This window comes from Rhea pennata, chromosome 5, assembly GCF_028389875.1.
Source record: "Rhea pennata isolate bPtePen1 chromosome 5, bPtePen1.pri, whole genome shotgun sequence".
Taxonomy (NCBI): domain Eukaryota; kingdom Metazoa; phylum Chordata; class Aves; order Rheiformes; family Rheidae; genus Rhea; species Rhea pennata.
Window position 1 is genome coordinate 30,991,488 of NC_084667.1, and position 23,668 is coordinate 31,015,155.

At 37.8% G+C, this 23,668-nt stretch overlaps 1 protein-coding gene across 1 annotated transcript in view; it reads left to right on the top strand.

Annotated features, from left to right (window-relative positions):
• Positions 1 to 23,342, top strand: part of KIAA1549L (KIAA1549 like) — a 124,640-nt gene extending 101,298 nt beyond the window's left edge. Inside the window, exons 18-23 of the mRNA XM_062576310.1 lie at positions 1,236 to 1,365; positions 9,656 to 10,003; positions 16,286 to 16,383; positions 17,596 to 17,741; positions 19,243 to 19,394; positions 23,061 to 23,342. Coding sequence (XP_062432294.1) covers positions 1,236 to 1,365; positions 9,656 to 10,003; positions 16,286 to 16,383; positions 17,596 to 17,741; positions 19,243 to 19,394; positions 23,061 to 23,342 — 1,156 coding nt within the window. The remainder of the gene's footprint in view (positions 1 to 1,235; positions 1,366 to 9,655; positions 10,004 to 16,285; positions 16,384 to 17,595; positions 17,742 to 19,242; positions 19,395 to 23,060) is intronic.
• The last annotated feature ends 326 nt before the right edge of the window (positions 23,343 to 23,668 follow it).

The window sequence follows — 23,668 nt, forward strand, 5'->3', positions numbered from 1 at the left end:
CAGAATATTTTGAGTATTGAGTTTTGGGTTTTTTTTTTTTTTTTCTAGCACCTTTATTTTCCCTTGCTCCTGGAGGTCAGGGTGCTGAGAGCTCAATGCACAGGGATGTCTTTGCCTTAGTGCCACTCAGAGCTATGCTGGAAGCAGTTTAATCTAAGGGATTACAGCTCTCTGATAAAGCTGTGGCCGATTACCGACCCGGCTATTTCAAACCTGCGTCTTGCAAGCAATTCCTTGCCACTGCTGTCTTTTTTACCCACAGCTTTGCTGAGTGTCTGTTTCAGTGGAGTTTTCCCTTCCCTCTCCATTGCTCAGGATCAGAGATGAAAATCATTGCTCCTCAGCTGAGTGTGTGAGGGCATTTCTTCCTCTCTCTTGCCACACTTCCCTTCTGGTGCTCTTGAGCCCGTCTTCAAAACTGAGACTTCTTGGCAGCACTCCTGTAGAGCTGCCCAGGGACGACTCTGTCATATCGTTTGATGACAGCACCTCAACAGCTCCGCTGGCAGGAGTATGTGCTAGGCGCAGCAGTGCTTTGATCATGCTACTTTCTCTTGGGTCATGCTGCCAAATCTTTCCTTGCTGAATGATTAAACTGTCCACTTGGACAACTAGAAGAGGATGGAGGGAGGATCTCAGTTTCAGACCATGGAAGTAGCTATACTACTTTAACTTTGCATGGAGATTTCTATCACCCATGAAAAGCCAGGTCTGTTACAGCATCTTTAACTAACAATTTTCATATCTTGAATTTTAGTTTTAGTTTTGATTCTGATATGCTGTGTAACTTGTAAGACTTGGTTAATATCAGTTTTATCATATTTGGATGCTTAAAGCTGGATGCAAATATCCATAGTTTGGCATCTAAATAAAGGTCTTATAATCTGTAGCATCCATTGAATTGATAACTTTGTTTTAATAGCACCTTTTTATTTTTTATTAACATAAATCACAACAGCTAATGCTAAAAGGGTTCTGAAATCTTCCTGGAACACATTTCATCTGATAAGCCCCCACATATGAGGTCCATGTTCATTAACAGTAAACAAAATCTATTATCTCCTCCATAATGCTACTGATTTCCAGCAGTTCTGTATGCAGAGAATGGATATCCTGTTATAAAATGGCATTTTTATGAAACTCATCATTTTAGAATAAAAATTAGTATGGAAAACTACCGTGTGTAATTTTCTTTTTGTTTTCATTCTAGTTTTTTCTTGTTTGATATTTTCTAGGCAACAGATGAAGAACTCTGTGTACAGAAGCAGGCAGTCTTTGAACAGCCCTAGCCCAGGAGAAACCGAAATGGATCTTCTGGTCACCCGAGAAAGACCTAGACGTGGAATCCGTAACAGTGGATATGATGTAAGTTTATCAAATAAATTCAGTGAAATTTGTTCAGCAAAGTCTTAATTTATTCCTAAAGATAGAGTGATAAGTTACAAGCCAGAGTGCCACTGGAAACTTAACATTGCAGTACATTATATGCACTTAGCCTCCTGAGAAAGACTCAGGATATAGAACATGGGCTCTTTCATGTGCTTTGTAGCTGCACATTGTTTTATGCTCTGAAATGTTAACAGAGCTTTCTCCTTGAAACTCATTATTAGCCAAAATATTTATTTCTAGATGTAGATAGTTCTTCTGAGTATGCAGACACAAGATATTAAGCTTTTTTCCTTGTCTGCAGTTAAAATCCTCTACTTGTTCTGTTCCCCTTATGCTGCTGTCTTGATTCAGAAGATTGGACAACAGCCTTCTGGGGATTTCATTTATTTACGGATGTCAGTACTTTGAGCAAAATCACCTATTTACAGATATTGGCCACATTTCTGTTCTCTTCTTACTACTTCAAAATTGGGAGTGTTTTGAAGAGGTAAAGAGCAAAAACAGCCAGAGGAGATCTGTTCTGGTTTATGGTCCAAGGAACTCACGTGGTGAACACAGGCTGTCTTGTGCAGTCTGAACATACACCGAGTACAAGCTGACAGTGCATGCACCCAGAATGAGGATAAAAATAATTTATATATTAAGGTAATACGGAATTTTTCAGTTCATTGTCATGTATACAACTGGCTGTAGCTCATCCAGCCGTGAAGATCAGTTCCTAGAAAAGGGCTAAATATTTTTGGAAAATAAGGAAGTTATCTGGTTGCCAGGCGTCCTGTGAACTCTGAAGACAATAAGCATTTTGTGTGAGAATTAATCATTAACTCTGTGACTGTCAGGATAGTGTATTTAACAAGGTGAAAAGATTTAAACAAGGTCAAGGAATATATTCAGGAAAGTTTAAATCTTTTAAAGAATTCTTCAGGGAATATTTTATGTGCCAGATTTCTTAAATGACTTCCTGCATTTGAAAACTTCCCATCAGATTACATGAAATAATACTGTGCCATGTGACTGGGATAATTATCAAAATTTTTTTTCCCTATCAAGATCTGAGGATCTACATTTATATATCTGTTCTCATAGAATATGTAACTTTCCATATTGTTCTGGAGTGTGCATTCTACTAAACATCTTTTTATAAATGGATTGTTAATGAGCATTACCTATCTTTGAATTTTAAGTAACCCCACCAAGGTTTAGTGTGGTAACCTTCACCTAATAAGTAGATTAAGGAGAAAGTACTAACACATTTATTACTTCCAGCAAGTTCACAGACAATTTTGACTAGAGCAAATGCTATAATGAAAACGTTTAGAACCTTTGAGCTACTAATGAGCTTTACACTAGGGCAGAGAAAATGTAGGCCATTTTGATATAAAAGCATGCAAATGACCTCGTTATATTTGTCTACAGATCAATATACGGAAAAATTTACTGGTAACATTTTATTAATGCAGTTACATTGATGCAGCTCCTCAAAAACTTCTGAATTACTAATGTTCGCATGAAGAATTTTACTGATATAGTTGCAGCAGCAGAATTTTGCCAATATATGACAAGCCAAAAATGTATAACCTCTTTGTCTCTCAGCACATGGCTTTCTTCTGTTTTCTTGTGTAATTCTAATTCCTTGTATTGTACAGTAACTATGTATGAACAATAGCTGAATTTTTATGATGGCGACATTAATGTCTATTGGCATCTACTTACAATCCTGAGGTGTGAAGGATTCATACCTTAGTTGGTATGAAAGCAAATAGCATAGATTAGGTGATAAGATGAAATAAATTTTAAAACTTGAGTAGGTGTATCTCTGCCTCTAGTCTCTTCCAAAATCTTCATGCTAACTTTGATATTGATAAATCAAAGCTGACTTAATTTCGACAGCTATTAAAAATTCTTTATATGAAATATTTTAGACATTTTTTTCTTTTATAGGATAGGATCAAAAGATACAGCAGTGTAATGACTTCACTAAGAGACTGTAGTAGAGAACCTGATTTACTTCATTGGATATTAATAGATTTCTTGTGAGATTCCATTCACTGATATTTTTACAGTCATAAGGAAATAGAAGAGCTACAATTATTAATTTTCGGATTGGGATAGTATGATTGCTGAAGCTCTTTAGTTGCACTTATACGTAGAAATCACTTTGTATTTTATCATCATGTCTAAAATTTATGTAATTTTTATTTATATAGAGTGTACAGCAATTTCTATTACAATGCCAGTAACTTTAAATAGTTAAAACAGACTCAGATTTTATTTGCTTTTGGAGTTTTTGACTTTCTGTAGTTTTCTTTTCTTTCCTTCTCTTTCTTTTTTTTTCTGATTTTGGAGCGCAGTTATGAGAAAATGGAAAGGAAGCTTGGATCTCCTTGAGACAGTTGGGTCCTGTCATTTCAATTATTTGTTCCTATTTTCTCTGATTCCAAATTTTAAAAGCTTTATGTGGCTTGACTACTTTGACTACTTTGACTACTTTGAACATTTTCTTGTTTCTGGCTTAGTGAGAGGCAGCTTCATATCCAGACATAGGCAGAAAAAGGGATCAGACCTCATTTTAGTAACTAATTGAAGTAGTGAGATTTTTTAAAATGATCAGTTTTCAATGGTGGTGACAGTTCTCAGTGTGAATGGGGAACTGAGCTCCTTTTGAAATCTGGCTCTTAGTCTCTGGAGAAGCAGAAATGCAGTTTAAATAGGGAGCCCAAGTATCATTTTCACACATATGAGTATCCTACTAATGTAAAAAAATAAATGCAATGGTGTATTACTTCAAATGAAATTTAATCACCATCTAAAACTAGATGATATTATAATGAAAGGGCAATATGGATGAAACATATAAGATAGGCATAAAGTATCTTTAAAAAGCTGCTGGGGTATTACTATTAATATTATAAAGGAATAATATTTATTTGTAAAAAGCCTGGTCTCTGTTAGTAGCTCCACAGACTAAATCAGATGGTATCACTGAGGTTAGTAGCAAACTGACAGAATATCACCTGTTTAGTACCCTGAGCACGCTTTACCTGCACCTAAAGATCTGAATCGAAATCCTCTGGCAGTGTGCGTTACCATGATTTCGCTGACGGTAATCTAATCACACATTTTCCCAGTTCATTTGCCTTTGGCTTGTTTCCTCATGACTGACTGCAAAGCTGCAAAGCGCTTTACTGAGCACCGTTCTGCCACAGGATTCCTCGCTGGCACTTAGGGACTGTTAGAGCTCTCAGATGTGCTAACTATTCACTGTACATCCCAGAAAGCACTAATGCACGTTTAAGCAAGCGCAATAACTGATCTTACACATTTGATTTACACATAAGTAAATCTAGTGGTTGGATAAAGGTCAGAATCCGTCGCTACTCTTAGTTTAACAGCAGATTTTTAAGAAACGTCCGCCAATATTTGACCTTAACTTTTTTTTTTCACTAAGCAGTTATGTTTGTATAGTCTTTTCTTAACACTACTCATGTTAAATTCTAATATATAAATGGCTAATTATTGACCTAGTTTTTACTGCTATATTTTTCATTAAGGACAAAATGTAGCTGTATTTTAACAGCTAAGAGAGAAAACAAATTATGATCTTTTATTTAAAGTTTATTGTCAGTTCTCAGACTAAGTATGTAACTCTTCTCTGAATAGTTGAAAATGGAAAAAGAAAGTTGGTTAGATATTTTTCTCTATAGATGAAGAAACACTGTGGTTGTCCTATAGTATGTATGATCAATGATACACAGCTTGCGAAAGATTGTGGCACAGTGTCTGATCTAGCCGGGTATACAGAACGTTACTGCACTGTTGCATGAAAAAAAATGTGTGCCATATCAAAAGCTACAGAGCACTCAAGTAAATTGTCAGGGCAATACTGGAATTTTTAATAAGAGTATCCTGCCATATTCTTTTATTTGTGACTATTTTAAATGCCATTGATGAATAGATACTATATAGAAGGAAATGCATATACTGTATCTATGCTTCCAGTTATCGTATGAGATTAAATCAATTTTACTGATCTTTAAGTAATTGTAAATAATTAACCTTTTTCAAGGTTACCTGTTTAAAATGAATTTTGAAAAACTATGTTCTGTAAAACTAGTCTTAAAGAAGATCGATGAAGTTACGTATTTTACCTTCAAGTTCTTAAAATCTTATGACTGAATTTTTCTCTCTTGGTTTTAGAGACAAATTTTGACGCGCAGAAAGAGTTGAAAACAGTATTTTAATTTTCTGCACGCTTGCTGGCCATCATTACATTAAATAACCGTTACTAAATATTAGTTGCTTACTTTCAAAAGCATAGCACTTGTTTTCCCACAGCTTTAGATCTTGCCCAATGTAACTAGTAATAATGATAAATGTGTTGGGAGGGTGAAGTCCAAGCTAGAACCTACTTTTTACCTACTTTTTGAAGTGTAAGTTACTTTATGGGCACTAAACAATGAAAAGTAAGCTTAACAGTCTTCTAGAAATAGTGCTCTAGGTATTGAATTTTTTTTATAGTTGTTGATTTTTAAACATTTTGCAGTAGCATTTTAAAAAAGATTTGACAAATGCTTATTCTACAGAATAACATTCTTTGCTCTACACAGATCTGCCACTTAATGCCTGTCATGGTATGTTCAGGGGAGGCATTTTCACACCTACATTAGCAGGGCTCATTGGCTCTCTTCCCATTACTGTTTCATATCCTTGGATTGGGTCGGTGTCGGGAACCGTGGGATGGTTTGACACAGTACCTTCATCAGCTTATTCCATATTCCAGAGCCCAGTAAAGGCTGAAATATGCTTTTGGGGGAGGATTCTGGGCCCATCTGCTTTCTATGGATCCTGTTATGCTCATTAGCATGTATTATCATATTAATGGTACAGTTATAGCTTGCTTTTTTCCTCCTTCTAGACAAAATACTCTGAATTTCCCTGCTGATGAGGTTACAGGAGTAAGTCATGTCTAGTGTATAGCAGGAAAATCTTTTCAAAAGCTCTTGTACTCCTCAGCTCTTCAGAGGCTGTACAATTTACTTCTTTTGGAGAAAAAAAGCAGGAGAAATGTTCATGCCTTACTTTGGACATGGGGTACAGAGGACTGGGACATAAAATGCTGGTCAGCATGTGTTACCCTAGTGAAATAGCGTTGAATATGGACATAAGATGGGATATTCTTCCTTATCAGTCCTCTGAGCTGACACAACTGCTATCCTGGCTCAGACGGCAACTGTTGATACTGCAAATTTTTTATGACATTGTAGAATTTGTGGCATAGAGATAAAGTCTTATCTTTAGAGCGCTGTAATTCTTCAGTTCAGATCAGCTTTTTGAGGGGCTGAAAAGGAAGAAAGTGTATTATGGATATTCAAAAATACCAGCCTGTCCTCAGGAATAAGTGTATCTGATGTTTCTTTATCGCATAGTGACATGCGAAACCAGGAAGAGCTGTCCATTTCTAAATATTATACTTTGTCCTTTTTCACAGAATCACAGAATAGGTAAGGTTGGAGGGACCTCTGGAGATCATCTAGTCCAACCCCCCTCCAACCTCCCTGCTCAAGCAGGCTCACCTAGAGCATGTCAGACAGGGTTGCATCCAGGCGGGCCTTGAAGATTTCCAGAGAAGGAGACTCCACAACCTCTCTGGGCAACCTGGTCCAGGGCTCTGTCACTCTCACAGTGAAGAAATTCCCCCTCACGGTCAGGCAGAACTTCCTGTGCTTCAATTTCTGCCCATTGCCTCTTGTCCTGTCTCATGGGACAACTGAAGAGTTTGTCTCTGTCCCCCTGACACCCTCCCTTCAGATACTTATACACATTGATAAGATCCCCCCTCAGTCTTCTCTTCCCCAGGCCAAACAGGCCCAGCTCTTGCAGCCGTTCCTCATAGGGCAGGTGCTCCAGCCTTCTGATCATCCTCGTAGCCCTTCGTACCTGAACTCTCTCCAGTAGCTCCATGCCTCTCTTGTACTGGGGAGCCCAGAACTGGTCACAGTACTCAAGATGAGGCCTCACCAGGGCTGAGTAGAGGGGCAGGATCACGTCCCTTGACCTGCTGGCAACTGTCTTCCCAATGCACCCCAGGATACCATTGGCCTTCTTGGCCACAAGGGCACATTGCAGCCTGTAAGTCAACCTGTTATCCACCAGCACTCCTAGGTCCTTCTCTGCAGAGCTGCTCTCCAGCAGGTCAGCCCCCAGCTTGTACTGGTGCCTGGGGTTATTTCTCCCTAAGTGTAGGACCCTGCACTTGCCCTTGTTGAACCTCATGAGGTTCCTCTCCATCCAGCTCCCCAGCCTGTCCAGGTCTCTCTGAAAGGCAGCACAGCCCTCAGGTGTGTCATCAACCACATCTGCCTTTCACTTGCAGATTTCCGATCTGGTCCTGAGGTTTGCAGCCTGTAAGACTTTGGAATTTCTGTTACATTATTTCCGTTTTATTCTATGATCACATTGGCATCTAAGTAGACCAAGCTGTGAGGTGTGTGATTATAGCATTTCAGAATGTGATTTCTAACCTCTGGAAGTTGGCAGCAGCTTTGCGGATATCAGCTTCTTTCCTTTAGGTTGGTATCATCCATGGGGAATGGAAATGCAATCTCCTCCTCCAAGTTAACTGTGAAGGAAATATGTCGGTACTGTTTTGTGACTACATCGAAAGGCATTCTCCAATATTCATTGATCCATAGCATAGAGTATCAAGTTGGGATAAAACAGTTATGTTCATGAAGTCTGTATTGTCCTAACTGATTTGAGGATGAATGATGGATTTTTATCAGTCATTTTGATACTTACGTCCAACATATCTTTTAATTCAGTCTCAGTCCACTGCCCACTGGTGCTTCTCAGTTCACTTGTCTCCATGTGTTCTGTAACTTTGAATCAAAGTAACTTTGAATCAAAAAGAGGGAGTAATACAAAAATTGTTCCTCAAGTATAGAGGTCCTTGAGTAACTATTGTAGTGTTACTAATGGCAATATCGTAGGGAACAGTTGCTGCTTATAAAGGAGGTCTGTATCTTAAATGATGAGAAACTGTACTCAAATTCACCTGCATTCTGTAAGAGTAGGATGGACTGATCCTTGGGCAAGACCCTGGGAAGAGTATTTCTGGCATCATTTGGTAAAGGATGCACCGTTCGTGTTCAGCAGCCAACAGAATAGAAGTGCTCTCTTTTGGTGGAAACTAGCTTGCCTGAAAAGGTTTCCAGAGCTACATATAAGTAAGTGTTGTGTTCCACGTGAAATGGCAGAAACTTCTGGCAGAGGGCAGGAATGCCAATCGTTTTCTAGCTTTTTTTTCCAACTTGATTTTCAGTTGTGTTTGCTAGTTAACCACTGCAATTTGAGTGAGTTACAGCAATACACTCTTCAAAACTTGGCCTAACTAATTCTCAAGACACACAATATCTCACGATACAACACAGATGAATCATTGTTAGTGAATTTATTAGTGTCATTCTGTTACAGAAACCTCATTGCACTGTACACAATCAAGAGAAAAAAATCTTTCATGAAGATTACAATTTCAAGCTTCTGTTTTTACTTATGTGTATAGAAGGAATTACTGTGGGAGTATTAATCTTCAAGTTAAGATGTACTAGTATTATCTGCTCATTAAAATTATATGCTTCTTTCACTCTTCCTGAATAAGTTGTGAGTAAATGTCTGTGTGACTAGTGTTCAACCAGTTAACATAACTAAGCTGAGTTTTCTGCAAGGGCCAGGATCTAGTGACATTATTGTTGATACTCCTGACTGAGTTCCACAATGTTCAAATAAAAGCAGTTATGTTCAGATAAACTCATAAACTATAATCCGTTTGAAATCATAATTTGTGAGAATGAACAAAAGAATTTCAGTTTATGCTCATCTGTAACAAGTGGTAGTAGTATTTAGGGAGCTATAGTCTTCCTGGTACAATTGTATTCCCATTAATCCGAACAAGCAAGAAAAGACTTTATATGTTATTGCTAATTGTTTTTAGGTGAATCTTTAACAATTCCATCTGCTACAAATTATGCCTGCCATTTTTGCAGCAAACAATTAAGAATATAAAAAAGTCATTGATTGAGTCCTTGGCTATTATAATCACCTGCATCATGTAACTCCTTTCAAATATTTGTCAAGCATCTATATTGTAACAAGTTTGATTTTGTGCCCAGTTTATCATCTGCATTTGAGAATATATTTTCTGTGAAGCAGCACAAATACTGTCTTATAAAGCTTCTGTGTGTGTGTATGCTTTTATTCCATTCTACAGACTGAGCCTGAAATTATAGAAGAAACAAATGTTGACCGTATCAATGAGCCTCGAGGTTATATCAGGTCCCGTCAAGCTAAAGGCCACTCAGAGACCTCTACTTTAAGTTCTCAGCCTTCAATAGATGAAGTTCGACAACAGATGCATATGCTCTTAGAAGAGGCTTTCAGTCTGGCCTCTGCCGGCCATGGAGGGCAGAACAGACAAGACGCTTACAGTTCAACAGCGCACTTACCATACTCGGAGGTGGTGACAAGTGCTCCTGGTACCATGACCCGACCTAGAGGAGGTGTACAGTGGGTACCAACATACAGACCAGAAATGTATCAGTACAGTTTACCAAGACCAGTAAGTGAAAATTCTCTTTAATGTACTGTATTATCAAAAAGATATTTCTACTCTGAGAGACGTATTTTAGAGATGGAGGTCCATTTGCATACTTAAGAGCTTATGTAAAACCATGTTTACAGTAAATAAATACAGTTGTGTGTTTGTGTGTATTCTTACCCATACTCATCTCTTGTCTGAAGACTCCTAGTATCTATTTTAGCAGCAATGCTTTTTTGTGTAAATTTTCCTTGGGAAAGGAAAAGGTTGTGCAAACCTCCAGACTGATCAACAGATCAAGAACTTGTTTAATTGTCTTCTCCTGTTCCTCAAATGCATGCTAGGTTACGATTTGTTTTTGTAAAAAAGGATATATACACAGCTGGCTACGAATCATTCATCATTTATGCATGAAGTCTGTAGCAACAGAGGGGACCAGCTGTAATAATCAGAGTGACCCGAAATATGGTCTAATACTGACAGACTTGCAGCTATAGCCATTGACTTAAGACTCAAAAGACAGTTTAGTTCCACAGGTTTCTCAGATGACCACATATAAGTCACTCTTCATGTCTCATTATCTAGCCTCAAACTGTGGCTAACATTTCCTTATTTCACAAAAGTAATAAAGATACTAAAAACTGAAGTCCATGGATGGAATTTGGTGTTGGAATTTTGTAAGTACATAGACAGCAATAGCAGTAGTACTATACATTCTCCTGACAGGTTATACTTCCCATGAATTCCCAGTTACTGTGTGGTAATACTCACCAGATGCAAATCTAAACCAGGCTGATTTCTGCCAGATGAGAAATAGCCAACCTGGCAATATCAATGTGAAAAACAGGCCTTGAAAATTTTGAAGTTTTTCACTTTAAGGCTCACTTTTGTCAGCAATGAATATTTTTTTAGAGAATGCATTTCATATTGAGTTGCTAATTCCTACTAGAGTAAGACAATAATGCAGAAAAATGTCCTTGTTTCAAAATAACTATTACTATGACTTCTTTCTAGGACAATAAGAAAATGAAATAAGGGCTGCTGCTTCTAAACTATTGCGAACATACCTGAAAGCCAGTGACACTGCATGCAAAGATTCAGATTGGTGCTATTTAAATAATGCTATAGGTTATTTCTGGCACTTTGAAGTTTTTCTCTTAAACTTTATACAGCATATAATCGTATTTTATGGTTAGAATTCAATTAGAAGGTTATGAGACAGCTAATGGCTAGTCGCATTACTTTGACAGTTGGAGAAATCTTTTTAGAATAAAATGAAAGATATACAGCTACAGATTTTTAATATTCATATTGTTTTCCACATCATGGCAAGTGATATTTTTTAAAAACATGAATTTAGGTAAGATTTTATGACAGACTTTTTCACCTATCTGCTGTATCTGGAAGAAAGTGTTGGAACTGTAGACTATTCAAGCAACACTAAAATTCCATTTTTATTTTTCTGATTTGAATGTAGAGTTTAACTGTGTGGCTCCTTTCAATTCCACGGTGAATACTTTACTGTTTCATTTTAAAACTTACTACTCTTCTCAATCAGCCATGTATTTTAGGACCATTAACCATTTGTTTACCTTTCTGGGGTTTTGAAGATAATTTTAAATAGTAATAATTAATATCTTAACTGACCACCACAGACTAGGATTGTCATAGGCTACTGGAGTTTGGATTAGGACTGTTATTTTATAGCTTTCTGCTAATCAGAAAGCTATAAAATATGCTTTCTGATTTCACAAACATGAACTGAATTTAAAATTAACTAGGCTGGTTATTGATTTATTCTCAAATGGGTAAGTAGGCTCGGAACTGAAAAATAAGCAGCTGCAAAGTGTACAAAAAGTGACCTGTGAGAAGGAAGCAAAGTAGCATATGCAAGAATTACTGCTGTCAGCCTCTTATCACCTGTTTGCCTGCCTAGGATCCCTTCAGGTCTCGATCTTTGTTCAGGAAATCTGGCAGAGATGCGGGAAAGGGAAGCGCTAGGGACTGGATTGGGCCAGGCTACAAGCAGGGCAGATGATGTGACACCAGTGGGTTGGCTAAAACATAGCGAAGGTGAGAAAAGCAAGGGGTTCCTGTCTCTTGAGGGTCGAAGCTCAGAGAATTGAGAGATGAGTGAGGAGCCACAGGCTGGCCTGGGGATGAGAGGTACAGGAGCACTGAGGTGTTAGTTATATGGGGGAGGGTATTACCTCTGCATGCCAAGAATTATTTATTTTTGCCCTTTCTTAAAATTCAATTATTAGTGGCAATTAAAAGGCAAAATTAGCAATGCTAGTATAATTTGAAATCTGGATTCAAGAGCTTTTTGCTTGCTGAGGTGGAACAAATGCAGACACTGGCTTTACCTTTGTCTCTATAGATAGAATGCAAGCCAAAGATCTGTACTGCATCACTTTCTTCTGCGATCTAGAACTTTGCAATCCAGCTGGATTCTAAAATATTTACAAGATCTCACAAACTTTCCATTAGCTTGAGTGCACCCTTTTCAGAGGCAAGACTGAGATTTTATTATTGCAAAAAGACTTCATAGTTGATACAAGTACTGCCTAAGATTTCTAACACAGACCATCTCAATCTTTAGACAGTGCAAACTGTAAGCAGATAGAAGCAAAACAGTGAAAATCTGCATGCAAATCTCCATCTCAGTGTTCCTCTCCATTCCTAAGTATTTGAGCCATATGTTTTCTGAGGACCACAACCACTCTTTAGGGCTGCATTTCTTCAGGTCTCTTCCAAGTTATGGATCTGTGTTTTCTGCAGTCAGCTTATTGGCTTGTTCTACAATCAAACATTCATGTATCTCTCCAGAACATGCATCTTTTTTCTTTTTCCTTTTTGTTTTTCCTTTTTGAGTCCTTCTGTGTTTTTACATGCTAGCATTGACTAAATTTTCTGTAGGTCTTGTGAGGGAATGCCTTTCTGTCAAACTGCTTATAGGTAGCCTGTAATAACAAAATTCCTTCACTGGAAGCTCTCATTCCTTGTCATTTCTTGTTTCTCTGTGGCAGAGAAAAGTTAGTAAAATGCAAACTCTTAGTTTTGTTTTGGAACTTCAGAAAACAGGTTGAGCAATACTTGGCTAGGTCGTTGTCATCCAGCTAGTTTACTGCGTATTGGAGGATTGGGTTGTAAAATAGATCTTAAAACAGAAGGCAGACTGCTTGAGTTGTACCTAGGCAGATCACATTGCTGCTTTAGAAATTCTCACAGCCGACTGAATCAAGCTGAGAACCATAGTCTGGGAAAGAAAGCCTCTTTATCGTAAGGACGGGCCAGTTCCCATCTTTGTCCCTCAGGCCTCTGGAAAGAGAAGTGAGAATAACAGAATTCTTGTTTCTTAGGTGAGAACTATCATGATACAATATGCATTGACTGGGCAGACTTACAGGTTGAGTGAATGGTAATGAATCCAAGCTTTCAAAGCTTCTGTTCATTTACTGAAAGTGAGAATATTACCAAAGTTCAGCTGCTCTTAGTAACAGTTACTATACTAAATCTAAACCCATGGGCAGCTAACAAAAACAAAACCAAATCCAGCTGAAATAAATAAGCTAATATTATTGCTGGATTGGAATTTAATAATCAAATTAGTTAAATCATTCAGTAAGTAAACAATGGCACTGCCCTTTTAATTCCTATGTTAAGTTGTAGAGAGATAGGTGTTTCTTTAATCAGAAAGCAATATTGAAGAAAAATAAATCTGCACTTTGGAGATGGTAAAATATTTTGATATTGAGATCAGTGAAAGGTAGTTTTAAGGCCAACTGCAAAGTTTCTCCTTTGGACTTCAGTTATTGTATACTGATCAAATTTTTCTTTCCTGCTTCCTAGTAGGCGACATCTCAGACTTTTTTCTGGTTGTACAAGAAATGGAGCAAAGGCTGTGTTGTAAGTCTCCTAGACCCAGGCTGAAGTTTCTGTGCTAACCTACAGTTATTATTCGGTGTTTTACTATGTCTCCCTTCAAAGTCTGAGGACAAATCGTATGGGAGGCTTACTTATGGCTGTATAGCTTTATAGAATCGGATTTGAATTAGATATTTTAAAAATAATACTAGCCTGGAAAAGTCAGAGTGACTTTCAGAGTCACACTGAAAGTCAGTGTGAGCCATAATACCAGATCGTTTATCTGGGGTTTTTTTTGTACAAGCAAGGACCCCACTCCTCCAATGTCTGCTTATAAGCATAAGGGTTAGATCCCAGGGATATGGAGACTGCTGAATACCTGTTCATTGGTTGCTGCTGTGGGAACTGGAGTAAGGTTGCAGTGAAAGTTGGATTAAGTTAGTGGACCGCTCTATGTGACTCCTTAAAATGCCTTCTTTGATGTTCATATTTCAAAGCACCTATGCTAACAAAAAAAAAGAGAAGAACCAAGTTCGCCTCCATCTCTGTCTACCCTGTTATACTCAAATAGATCTGGAGTCACTGATCACACTAAAATGTTAGCTCATGTGCTATGTGTATAAAAGAGGAAAGGAAAGAATTTCCCACTTTGTACAAATGCATGCTGAAAGTAAGGAGCAGGATGTGGCAGCCTAAAAGGATTATGGAGCCAGAAGGAAGGGTTCAGTTAGCTCTGTCAGCACGTTGCCAGCTTTTCAGGTGCAGAGGTGGCATTATGGACCATTTCAAGTCAGTGCTTTTAGGAGAAATCAAACTGAGGTTTTCTTTGATGTGAGTAGCAATAATTTTTCCATATAGTTGTTTCATTAAAAATCAGTATTTTCCACCCCTGGCTGGGAAATGAACTGTAGTATTTTTTGATTTTTCTATCTAGAAAATATTTTAAATATCATTGTAGCATAGTGGAAGTAAATAGAGACTTTATAGATGGCATGAAAGTAAAAATGATTTTCACAGATATGCCCTTCAGGGCCTTACTGTGCTTTTGAAGGGTAGGGGGGGAGTGGAAGGGCAGGATAGAGATGCATGTCTGTAATGCTTTCTCCTTAGAGACGCTGAAATCAAAAGTAAGCATTTGAAATTACCTTTCCTGGGTGTTAAACCAGTTTTGCAACTATTTGAGAAAGCAAATAATAGAACTGTGTCTAAAGGTGGAACTTCTAAATTTGATTAAGATAGTAGTTTTATGTATTTAGAGTGGGATTTATCTTGCCAAATTTGTATCTAAATGTAGATGTTATGGCTGAGCTAATTGTGTAAACCCTGTAGGCTCTTTCCGAAGGCAGGAGATAGGAAGGCACTTTCAGCAGGTGACTGATCCCTGCTAATACGGGTTTAGCTTTCTCTGTGCACCATAGAGAGGGCTTCTTTAGAATAAGCTCTAGCTTTTATCAGAATGTATGTGTCTCTTGATACTGGACAGCTTCCCCAAACTTTGTTATTTGCTATCATTCTAAGCTTATCTTTAATCCTGCATGTTGCTCTGAACCTAGTAAATACTTAGGCTTGTCTGTGGAGTTAAAGTATAGTGTGTTAAGCAAGTATGTCAATGAACTGTAAGAAAGATAGGTATCATCCCTCATCTTCAAGCAATTTTACCAAAATTATGATCTGTAATTTATAGCAGTACAAAGAATTTAGAAGAGAAATTTTGTGCTACAGATAATTTCTGGCATGCCACAGGTTTCACACGCAGATACTTGTCCTTGTTACTTTATTGTTAGTGAAAAAATCCAGAATTGCTGCAGGCAAGATATTTGACTTTGTGACTTAGTGATCTGATCCTGTGTTCCTCTGAATAATTCTACATTTTCAGAATTATTTGAGACTTTCATTATTCCTTTAGAAAGTTACAGAGCTTAGTGTTTTTGTCAAGAATTTTCTTTTCATGTCTTCAAGATTGAAAGAAAGAAGTTGAAATACAAATTGCTCACAGACAGTTTCATTCCACTAGATGATAGTGCTCTGAGGATCTTTTCCAATGTACTGAATCTCTAAAACATTATGCTTTTGGAAGAAGTGAAAATGATGAGATCTTTTCTCCTATGGGTCCAAGGCAGCTGTTGTCTCATAAACCATAAAAGATCCACTTTGCCAGCTGGGTTGCTAATATCGTAGAGACAGTGTTTAATATGTTATGCTTTAATTGGACTTTGTCTTGGCTCTGTGAACTCATTTGTTCATGCTTTCTTCCACATTCTAAAATGACTGAGGCTTTGTAAATTTTCAAAATGTTATTACTATTGATGCCACCAAAAGTTAACTTCCTGTTGGCCAGCACAAAGAGCAGGTATTGCATTTCTGAGGTTGTCTTGGTTTTTAATTTGAATGACATCTATTGGTGTTTCAGAAAATGCTCATTTTTCTCTTTTACAGGCTTACAGATTTTCTCAGCTTCCTGAGATGGTAATGGGTTCTCCTCCACCCCCTGTCCCTCCCAGAACAGGTCCTGTGGCTGTTGCCTCTCTCAGGAGGTATTTATCTGTTGTTTTATTTTAGGTTTGAACTGTAAAAACTACTTTTCAAAAAAGAATTCCTGTACCTGTGGCAAGATCTGAAGTGGCACCTACCAGACGTGTCCTTCATAATAAGGAGACATTCATGAAATTAGGAACAGAATATTTTTATTTCATTTTAACATGAAGAGGAAAGAAATAAAAACAAATTGTTTCTCCAATTAGCTAGTCAGTTTTGATAAAATTCAGAAATCCAAGCTTCAATTTCTTTTAAATCATGCTTTGCCTCAACTCTGACAATGCATGATGGCATATCATATTGCAACTGTGTAGTAGATAATTCACACTCTCAATCCCCCTGTTTTTCTGTATTTGAAGGACTCACAACATGGTAGAGGTGAATTACATTTTTCAGAACTGTGGGTCCGGGGATTTCTGCCTAGCTTTCAGATATTTCATGCTTGTTTTTCCAAAGCCAAATACGTGCAAAAGACTGATTGCCTTGCCTCAGTGTATACATTTTGCACCTCCTCACAATAAGGCAATCTATAAAATGCATTTCAAGCAATTTTCGCCCTTCTTGGTTGGATGAGCTCATTTAGCCTTCAGTATTGTGCAATTTTGTCCTGGCAGGTACCAGCTGTAACTCTAAGAGACTGCAGGCCTGCTGAGAGCTACTGTGGAGTACTGAAACTAAATGAAACTTCTCTGAGTGGCTGCTAATAATAACATAACTCTGTCCAAATATTCAGGGTATGGACACTGTTGATATACCCTTGGTTATTTATTACACTTTAGCTCTAAAGCAACCGTGGCACACTGTTCAAAGAATAGGAGTACTTCTCAAATGCAGTTAACATTACTCACCATAGAGTTCTTCTACTTTATGATGCCAGGTCATGTGTACTGTACTAATATGGTAATGTCTGTGGTCTTGTGTTGATGGACTATCATAAAGCTCTGGTTTTTGTGTTGCATGTCGTAGGCATTTGTTTAAAGCGTTATACAAAGGTCCTGTGAAACTGTAATAACACACTTCAACAAAGTAGTGGCAAAGCTGAAGAAGTTGTTCGCTGACATTTTCCAAAATTCTGTCCTGCCAGAGCAGAAGTAGCTGGTTCCTTCCCAGCTTGTAATACTGTAGCCGATATCACACAGTCACATAGGTGGCTACAAATCTCATCTATTAGTCAGAATGACAAAAATTTCTTTTTTTTTTTTTTTCTATAGGTCTACATCGGATATTGGCAGCAAAATGAGAATACCTGAACCCAGTGGGGTAGATCAGGCCCAGCATCATGATCAGGCATCTTTTGCCCCTGGTTCAAGAGCTCCAGTGTCTGTTGGTCCACTTGATCAGCCAGCTTTTCACTCAGGTGACAAAATATTACAGGGCTGACTTGCAGCTTTGGGAAGCTCACAATTTGTATTATATATGAGTAAATGTATGGGGTAGAGCAAATACAGATGATTATTTGGAGAAGACTGTATTATGTGTTTCTTTCTGGGGCATCTGAAGGGGATATACAAATATTTGCTCCCTTCTTAGATGTAATGTTAGCTGCATTGCTCCTGCTGCAGAAGCACCACCTTTAAGATCATGATGTTGTAATAAGAATAGGAATAAGGTATTACATCAGCTAATTGTTCATTTTGACTAGTAGCTCATTTTGCTGTGATTACATTACATGAGTGTTTAATGTAAAAGCCAAATGTTATCTAAAGAAGCAGCCAATTCTTCTCTGTATATGTCTGAAGAAATCATATTCCCAGTCTTGATAACTCACTTAAAATAGCAACCCTTGGGCTATCTATGACCTGGGAAGAACCAAGCTTGCTCACTGCTCTTCACTTGGCCCACCTCCTTCCAAAAAAACAGTGTAGAGAAGCTGGGATAGAGGGCTTATGAGATACTTTGTGGCTACCTGCAATGGTATACATCATGGTGGTCTTCCAAACAGGCTAGTTATAGTTATATCAAGTAGATAATCTGAATAATTATTGAAAGAACCACATTGCATCTCTGTGAGCTCCAGGAAGAAACCCTATCTGAAACAGCAGCTATAACCATATCCAAGGATTTGGCTGAACCTCCTATCTATGAAGGTTAGTTTCTCCCACTCTTCTTCAGGTATGATAGCAGAATTTTAAGAGAAGACTTACTGGACATCCCTGTAATATACATCTTGATAAAGCCATGGTAAAGCAGATTTAATGTCACCTTTCCTTAGAAATGTTTATTTGAGTCATAGCTACATAATTTATTGAAGTCGTAGACTGTTCCTGAGAAAGGAATTGAGCAGTTAGAGCCTTGATACTTTTTATGGAAGCACTGAAGGTTTATGATGGGGTTGTTGAGATTACAGCATTTTTAGGTATATCACACACTTCATTTTTGTAGGTTTTGTGCCTAGAGATACTAAGTTAGCTTTACTGTGTAAACTGAATGCTCTGTAACCTGCGGTTGAAATGGAAGGTGCTGTACTCTGAAACCTGTGGTAACAACAGCTAATTGAATACAATTGAATATAAAGGAGCAAATATAAGAGATTTTTTTTTCTAATGATTCCAACCTTTGATGGAGATCAGTTAACAAAATGATAGAATACTAAGAACTAAGTCCTCATACCTTTGTCTAAGGCTTGTGCATGATTGTATAAACAACTGCAGATCTTGCCTTCTCCAGTATTTGCTATCGTTATAGAGGAGTTTTAGACGGGTGATAGGAGTCTTCTTACCTACAATTGATGGTGATCACACTTTGACAAAAAACAAAAACAAAACCTTTAGGCCGGTTACTTCATGTTCATTATGTAATAGCCTTCTAATTTACAACTGGAAATAATAGCTATTAATATCTACTCTATCTCTTCATAGGAAATACAGTACCAGCAGTATTTGCCATCCCAGCAGCAAACCGACCTGGCTTCACAGGCTATTTTATCCCAACACCACCCACTGCATACAGGAACCAAGCCTGGATGCCCTATGCTGGAGAGAATGAGTTACAAGGGCAATGGGCAGACTCGGTAAGTATCTTTGCTTTTCTAACTACGTATATTTTGTGTGATTTGTACAAAGGGGGTCTTAAGTGATGCTAAATAATCGGCAAATCTGAGCAGGATGGTTCTTCCTAGGAATAGGAATCCTCTCTCTTAATGAAAAGCTGCACGAGAGGGCACAGCTGCCCTGGCTGTCCATCTCATGAGCTGCAAGCAAGCTGTTACAGAGTCAAACCATTCGCTAGGGCAGGGGTTGGCAACTGTTAATGTTGGCGGGTCAGATATTTTTCTTTCCCAAATCAGAGGCTGAGTATTTAGATAGTTACTTTGCAGGAGTGATGCTGCCTTGCAGGGTGGCACTGTGCTATTTGGAATTTAATAGGAGCTGGGAGCATGTGGAGCCTTTTCTCAGGATGGCACCACTCAGCTCTGCTGTAGCCCTTCTGCACCGTGTTGTCAAGTCTTCCTGCCAGACAGATTATAAATTAAGTAGTTAATCGCACTATCCTAGTCAATTTTTAATTGGTTCTAAGTTTTAACCTGGAATGCATCTACATCTCAAGGAAATAAAACTGGAACCCTAACATGAATTGCAGTAGCTTATTGTGTCTGAAATAATTTCTAAAATTTAGAACTTACTTTTCCGCATACCTTTAATGCTGTTAAGGAGAAAAAAAATCTATTATGTTGCTTGAGCTCAATCTGATATTTGTGCAGAACCAATTCAGCTAAGCAAATTGGGAGATGGATTCCATTTCTTTGTGTAAATTGGAAGACAGATTCTATTTCTTTGTGCATATTATCAACAGAATATTGTGGTGAATTGCTGTTCTCGTTTTATAGTTGGCTTTGAGCAGCTCAGTGAGAGATAACAAGGTCGTGTAGATGTTCCTGGGAACAACTTTTTGTTTCCCAGTCTTTGTAATTAGTCCTGATGTCTGAGAGGTAGAAGATTCAGTCTGACTCTTACATGTAAGTCTGAATTTGTAGGGTGAACTATCAGTAAAAAAAAGTATTTTCATATGTAAATTGAGCACATTTGCTGATAATGCCCCTGACTTATGGAGGTTTGTGATGTTTTACAGATTCACTTCCCAGAACAGAACTGCCTTTAAAACATGATAAACTTATTTCTTGGTTTTGTTTTATCTTTAACCTTATAGACATTTTAATCCCAGGAGGCCGATTGTATCATTTTAAACTTTTTTATTAAGAAAAAGACATTTAAAAGTAATAGCGAAAGTATTTTGTTTGTCTTCTGTTCCTTTTCCCTTTTGTATCTGTACTCCTTGGCTGCAGTTCCATGAAGTAAGAGCCAGATATCACTTGTCAAAACTGGAGGCTAACAGCGAGCAAAGCTGGAAAGCAGGTCTCTAAGCTCCAGTTCACTCCTTCCTTCAGAAGGGGGAGAATGTAAGCCTGGTCTTCCTGGAAAAGAGGTGGCAAGAGCAGGTAGTGCCAGTAGCCCAGGCCTTTGTGTTTTGCACATGCAGGAATGGAGAGGGGAAGAAATGTTTCTGAAAGATAACTATGACAATGCAGAAGTCAAAAGAAACAAAAGATTCCATTTATTCTTTACTGAGCTTTAAATCACAGCTTCTTGTTACCCAGGCTCTCAGCCCTGCTATGATTTAGCAAATTTGGGTTTTTACTGGCTTTCTGATTTCTCAGCCATTAGATTATAGCTGGATCATGTGTCCAAGATTTTCTAGGCAATTAATAAAAATAGAGAATTTCTAGAAGATGAAAACTGAGATTCTTTACTTTTTATATGTTTCCATTAACTGGACTGTAAGTAAAACACCAAATAAATACATGAAACAGGAGATCTGGGAACAAAGAGTTATCTTGTAAGCTAAATTTACTGTGACGTATTATTTTCTTATTTAAAAGGTAAGTGTTGAAGCACTGTTTTGTGGAAGAAGAGGAAATGTGTCAGCCAAAGCTTTTTTACTTTCGAAATCACTAGATGCTGTTCAGTAGAAGTAATAACCTGATGGCCTCTAGTGGTTTGTTCACATGTTGGTACTACTAAAATGTTTCTTTGGAATAACCAAATACAAACTGAATAGCAGTGACTGCATTTAGTTATCACTGGCATATCATGACTATGTCGTATGTATGCATTATTGAATGTATTTGGCATTCTGTGTGTCACTGGATAAATATTCAATATCGTACAGGTCGTAAGTAAGTCCTAGTGGTCAGATTTTCATAGATTCTTAGATGCCTGAAGTAGCAAGATTTTCAAAAGCACCTGAAGAATTGTTGAGCTTTCATAGGGCCAGAACCCAAATAGGATTTAAGCAAAATGTAGGTACCTTATTCCAAACTTGTCATTCTGAAATCTGTGCTGAAGTCCCGTATTCTCCTGAAGGTATTTAAATTTGCAGATGTCTCACGTCTTGACATTTGAGTCTGTTTGAAGACACCTCAAATTCTGAAATTCTGCTACTGGAATACCCAACAAAGTCTCAGCTTTGGTTGGTCAAGCGTCTTAAACCTCAGTCTGAAATCCAAAGCTTAGGTGAAACATCTGTCTGGTCACCTGTGTTACCGCTTATATAGGAGCTAAATGTATTTGGAAAGTTTAAAATCTATTTTCCCTATTTAAAGTAAAAATGGGATTATAAAGTTAATGTTTTAGTGTTTAAATATTGTGGTAGCTTACCTGTTGACTCATATAGTATTTTAACTCAGGTAATTCATAAAAAAATAACATTGAACTTTCCTTAGTTTTAACTGGAATGAATTAGGATAAGTAGTTGATATTAGTAAGCCCTTTTGCAAGGAGAAATTATCTTGTCCTAGTAATATGTTTTAGGTTGCCTACTGTAATAATATAAAGCATGGTTCAAAATGAAGGACTGTAGATATGCAGTTTCTAGACTTTTGCAAAAGATAACTGAAACTGTTTTCATTTGGTGCATTAAAAAAAATTACAAAACTTTCCATTTTGATAGGAATGTAAAGACTGGTGTCATAGTTCATGGATTCAGTATCTCACGGTGACTAACAGCCTACATTATTGTTTTGGCTTTAGCCAATGTAACGTGACTGAAATCAATGAAGTTAAAACAGAGCAGAACCCCTCCTGGGTAGTTCTGTTAAATTTGGCCTGGAATCCTGATACTTCTAAGAAGTCAAACATCCTTTTCAGTGTTAACTTTCCCAGTTTGCATTCTTGAGTTTATTATCCCCATTGTCTAGATCCTAGAGAGTTTCTGTTAGGGCTGTTAAGTTCAGAAACTTGACTAATTTGGATTAGAAAATGGCTCTGCAGATCAGCAAACTCTTCTTTTTTATTCTAGGCTTTTCCATGTCCTGAAATGTAGTAGCACTGGCTATTAAAAGAGAAATGTTTATGAAGGATAGTAAGTGAAGGACACACTTTCAGAAAAGCCTCACCCCTTTGACTTTTTGCAACGATGATACATTAGGACAGGCCGTATTTTCTGGGCAAGTTACTTTTGCTAATGCAATTTGGGTAGTTGAGTGCTTGGCTCATTGTCATACGTGCACAAATAGCACATACAGAAATATACATTTGCAAACACATACTCAGGAATTTGAAGTTTACTTTCTCTTCATATAGCCTTATCTGTTGCATCTTATTCTACTGAATGAAGCTTTATATCAACTAGCAGGTGGCATTAAGCATCAATTGTTTTGTATAATTACAATGCTCTACAGGTTCCACTTCCTGGATACATAGAGGCTTATCCAAGGCCCCGCTACCAGCATAATTCACCTTCACGTCTGCCTCGCCAGTACAGCCAGTCAGCCAGCATGCACCCTAGCCTGGAACAAGCTCCTTTGCCGTCTACTGCAGCTTCTCAGCAGAGCTTAACGGAAAATGACCCTTCTGATGCTCCTCTCACCAACATTTCTACAGCTGCTCTAGTAAAGGCAATAAGAGAGGAAGTTGCTAAACTGGCCAAAAAGCAAACAGATATGTTTGAGTTCCAGGTCTAATATCTTTGTGACAGTGTTTGTATCATGTAACTTATAGTAGCCAAGAAAGCGAGTCCTTTAATTTTCAGTTACAAATTTATTGTGACTTGTGCCAAAGAGATGGCATTTTTCTCCTTCTGAAAAGTCAATACTATGAAGTGGATTAAAGTAGAGCACTGGGACTCTGAAGGTGTATGTTCTGCTTGCCAGCCATAGAAGTGCTGCCAGGAAGCTGTTTAGTACCGATAAAATTGATCATATGCAGTTGTTTGTCACTAAGCTCTTGTGCTGTGACCTATCATCATTTGAGATGCTGCTGAATATGTCTGCACCACACAATATTTTAT